Here is a 4,588-nt window from a genome sequence, read left to right as displayed (position 1 = left end):
TTTTAACCAGGCATCTGTATTTTTATCCCAGTCTTGATGGGAGGGGTGAATCTTCTGGAGGGTGTCTGCCCGTTTGCCCCTTCTTTCTTACTAGTCACCTCTGGCCAGCGCCGGCTGGAGGTGGACCGCCTTAGAGTCTTCCTCCCAGGGAAACCCTCATTCACTTGCATCTGACCCCTTCCATCCCGAGCCAAGTTGTCCCTGTAAGTGATGCCTGGAGAGATGTTTCCACCTGGTGAGTGACAGCATTTGGTGCAGGAGAGCTTGAGTCTTCTGCAGGGGGGTCCCGGTGTTCAGGCTGCCTCCCTACGTGGTTCCAGGGTCCCTCCCCCAAGGGTCTCTGAGGTTAATTTAAATGAGTTTGAGAGCCTTGGGAACAAGAGGAACGTGGAAGAGACTCGAGAGACCACCACTTTTCCATCTGTAAACACGTAGGCTTTGGCCATAACCTCTCTCTTTTACGTGGGATAGGTGGCAATCCAGCAAGGCTAACTAACTTTGATGGGGAGGTGGAGCCAGTCCCCGCCAGCAGCAACCATTCGCTCAACATCCCGTGCTTGCTGGCAGTGGTCTGCAGTGGCCCCGTGCCTCGGCTGCCTGGCCAGGACCCCAAACCGGTCTTCCTTCCAGCACCTGGATCTGGGATCTGCCCCTCCACCCGACCTTTGGCTTCCCTTCCACCCAGTAGAAAGTTCCACACCTTTGGGTAGTAAGTGGGCTCTGGGTGGTCTTAAGACATGGTGTAATACAAATGCTCTTGAGAGAGGTAACACTTTGACTTAATCTCCAACCAACATTCCAGTGCCTCCTGTTGGGTTCTGTGTCAGGTGGTTTTAGTTAAGGGAAGAGGGGAGGAGACATTTGGACAGGGAGGTGTGCGTGGGGCCAAAGGGCCTGGGTGCCTTGTCTCCTAGCAAACGTTGCCATATCCTCAGCTGCTCCTGCTCTCCCCTCTCTGCCCTGCCTTCCCTCCGTTTCTCAGAGGCCACCCTGCAATCCACTTCTGGGAAGTCTGTTTACTTTGAAGTCTGTGACTGGGCTGCTCAGGACTATGAGGTGAGCGTGCTCAGTAATTGTTGACATTAGGAACAGAGCACGAGTTTACCAGGACAATGAAGGAGGCGTTGACACCCTAGTGTCTCTGTTCCTGGGTCCTCTGTGTCTCCTTGGCCCTAAGGGAAATTATTATTCAAAAGGAAAATTTTCTGTTATGCACATAGCTTATTTTCATGAAAAGATTGCGGTCCCTTAACTCCTGAGTCTGGGATGGAGTGTTGGCGGGGTGGGGGGGTGGGGACCAGCTGGGGTCTGCTGTATTCTTAGTATGTGTGACTGCTAACTTACATGTCACCTTGACTGGGCTCAGGGATGCCCAGAGAGCTGGTAGAACATTACTTCTGGCTATGTCTGAGTGGGGTTTGCAGATAAGATTAGCATTTGAATTGGTAGACTGAGTAAAGTTCACCCCCACTAATGTGGGTGGGCCTCATCCAATCCATTGGGGGGCCTCAGTGGAATATAAAAGGAGAAGAAGGGCAAGTTGGCTCTTTTGGCTTGAGTTGGGTCATCCATCCTCTTCTATCCTTGGACATCGGTGGGCTTGGCTCTTGGGCTTTTGGAATCCCACCAGGAATGATTCCATCAACCCCCAGTTTTTAGACCTTTTGATTTAGACAGAATTACACCTCCAGCTTTCCTAGTCCTCTGCCTGCAGATGGCAGATGGTAGGACTTCTCAACCTCCACAGTTGTGTGGGCCAATTCCTATAATAAATCTCCTCTCCTATCTATCTATCTATCTATCTATCTATCTGTCGATCGATCAATCGATCTATCATCTATCTATCTGTCTATCATCTAATCTATCATGTTCTATTGGTTCCATTTCTCTGGGGAGCCCTAATACAGTATGTTAAGAAAAATGACCCCAAGCCATAAATTAAGCTGGGAGATGATTTCAGTACCATCACTGAGCATTGATCAACATTGCTCACCGTGCATTATCCAGTTTTCTAAGACAATGTTGTTTCACTTCAATATTTATGATGTTACAGGTGAACATGGAGGTTTCATCTGGAAGAGGTGCAGTTGTTTTTTGGTTCCCTGTAGGAAGAAAGCCTGGCTGTGTCGGCTCAGCCCAGTCTGCTCAAAGCTCCCCTTTTCCCTCCCGCCAGGCTCTACGACAGTCAGCTTTTGTTTCTCTCTCTTCCCCATTTCCCCATTTCATCCACATTTCCCTGGATGACGTGTAGGCCAAAGCAAATCAGTCGATTTAGGAATTTGGAGCTAGGGGCAACCCAGAAAAGCACAAACCATTTATACCGCATCCCCTGCTACCTCAGGTCTCCAGACAGGCAGAAATACAGGGATTTTAGCACACAAGCCAATTTTATTTGACGCTCAGAAAGATAGTAAACCTCAGTTGACATCTGGATTTCACAATAAATTTCACCTCTTTCTTACGCTCTTAAGATAGTAAGATTGATTTCTATTATAATGAAGAAGGGTTTTGTCTAAAGACATAAAGGTAATTTGATCTTGATTGAAGAAACCTCTATGGCTTTTCAGCTTTTTATTTTGTTTAAGTTGGTGATTTATCGAGAAATAATAGCTCATTATTGCTGTAGCACATATTCTGGTCCCTGGCTGGTTATAATGGAGATTTCTGTAGCTGGGGCTCCATTCGGCCCCATAAAGCCAATGAAAGCTATCTCCTTCCTATACTCAAACACCACAGGAACCATTTCTCCAACATCATACAGGAGGGCAGTATCTTCTATATAATCTTTTAGGTCCCTATGGCATTCAATGCCCCTTTCTAAATTTGAGAACAGATAGGAGGAAGACAGAATCTGACTCCTGCTCTGGGACCACTGAAAGAGGTCCTAGGGCTCTGTAAGATAGAAGTGTGGAGGTAGCATAGCAGGAGATTTAACATATCCATGCTGAATGGGGTCTACTGATGGATGTACAAGAAGGATGTTGCCAAACAGGTGAATATTCCTGCCTGGGGCTTGAACTTCAGGGAATGATGGGAAGGTGTAGGAACAGGTAGAGATATGTGGTTGAATGTTATAGAGGGTGGGACAGAGAGGGTAGTGTTGGTGGCTTTGTCCTGTGGCTGAGCAGTGCTGAATGCTCAGTGGGGGCAGTGCTAGCCATAGCAATGGGGAGTGCTCAAAGGCGATGTTCCCCAGTGGGGCGGCCAACACAGACCATTTCCGTGGTGTTCAGCTGTGTTTGACCACTCTTGGTTCCTGTCCCAGCTGGGATCTCTAGGCCTCCCTTCTATTTTATGAGGTCCCAGATAGCTTTCTAACAAATTCCTTTTCTGCTTAAGCTAAGAACCCTAATGTGTACGGCGGCCTTGACATCTTTATTCCTTAGGCTGTAGACCAGGGGGTTCAGCATGGGGATCACAATGGTGTAGAACACGGAGAGGGTCTTGTTATAGGCTGAAGCACTTTCTGGGTTGGGTTGGACATATACAAAGAACACAGACCCATAGAAGAGGGAGAGAGCAGTGAGGTGGGAGGCACAAGTGGAGAAAGCTTTGCGCTGGGCCTCCAGGGACCTCATCCTACAGATTGTGGCCAGGATATAGGCGTATGAAACCAAGATGGCGGACACTGTGGGGACAGTAACCAAGGCGGAAAAGAAGAGCAGAATGACGTTGGCTACAGTGGTGTCTGAGCAGGCCAGTTGGAGCACTGGGGGGATGTCACAGAAGAAGTGATCAATGATGTTGGGACCACAGTAGGGCAAGAGGAAGACATTCCCTGTCTGCAGAGCTGAAATGAACACCCCCACAGCATAGGTGCCCACCACCAGCTGGGTGCACAAGCGCTTGGACATGATGGTGTGGTAGAGGAGAGGGTGGCAGATGGCCACAAATCGGTCATAGGCCATGATGGCCAAGAGCAGGCACTCCCCTGTGCCATGGAGGATCATGAGGGCCATCTGGACCACACAGCCTGCGAACGAGATGGACTGGTCCACAGTGAGGAAGCTGGTCAGCAGCCTGGGGGTGAACACGGAGGAATTGCAAATGTCCAGGAAGGAGAGCACGCTTAGGAGGAAGTACATGGGAGTGTGGAGGGCAGAGCTGGTACGGATCAGGTCTATCATGCCCAGGTTGCCCACCAGCGTCACAGCGTAGATCAGCAGGAAGACGCCAAAGAGGAGATGCTTCTGGTCGGCCTGGTCTGTGAGGCCCAGCAGGATGAATCTTGTCACCGTGGTGTGATTCTGCTCTGTTGTCATTCCACTGGGGTGTTATACACAGGACAATGGCCAAGGGGTGGAGAAACAGGAATGTTAACGTTCTCAGGAAACAGATAGACTTTAACATCTCCTATCACCGAAGAGCCTGTGTATCTCCAAAGGGGAGACTGGTCCCCAAACCCCACTTCAATCCCATCATGTCACACTCATGCTGAGGTTCTGAGGGTTCTCTGTCCCCCTTAGAACGACGTCTACATTCCTCAGCTTCCATATGCGTTCCTCCGCGCTATCTCTCAGTTTGCATACCTGAATGATTTACTTCTACAAACACACTGCGTAATTGCAAATATCTGTGCCTTTTCAAA

The 4,588-nt window shown here is 49.2% G+C and overlaps 1 protein-coding gene across 1 annotated transcript; it reads right to left on the bottom strand.

The window, feature by feature from the left end:
- Positions 1-3,314: 3,314 nt before the first annotated feature.
- Positions 3,315-4,262, bottom strand: LOC308351066 (olfactory receptor 5G9-like; the record flags this gene model as incomplete). The annotated part of the gene is made up of 1 exon (XM_080816549.1): positions 3,315-4,262. The coding sequence occupies one exon, from the start codon at positions 4,260-4,262 to the stop codon at positions 3,315-3,317; it is 948 nt and encodes a 315-aa protein (XP_080672675.1).
- Positions 4,263-4,588: the final 326 nt, after the last annotated feature.

This window comes from Martes martes (genome assembly GCF_963455335.1).
Source record: "Martes martes genome assembly, chromosome: 10".
In the NCBI taxonomy this organism is placed as follows: domain Eukaryota; kingdom Metazoa; phylum Chordata; class Mammalia; order Carnivora; family Mustelidae; genus Martes; species Martes martes.
The sequence above is the reverse complement of the archived record's forward strand: the minus strand, read 5'-3'. Positions and strand labels throughout refer to the sequence as shown.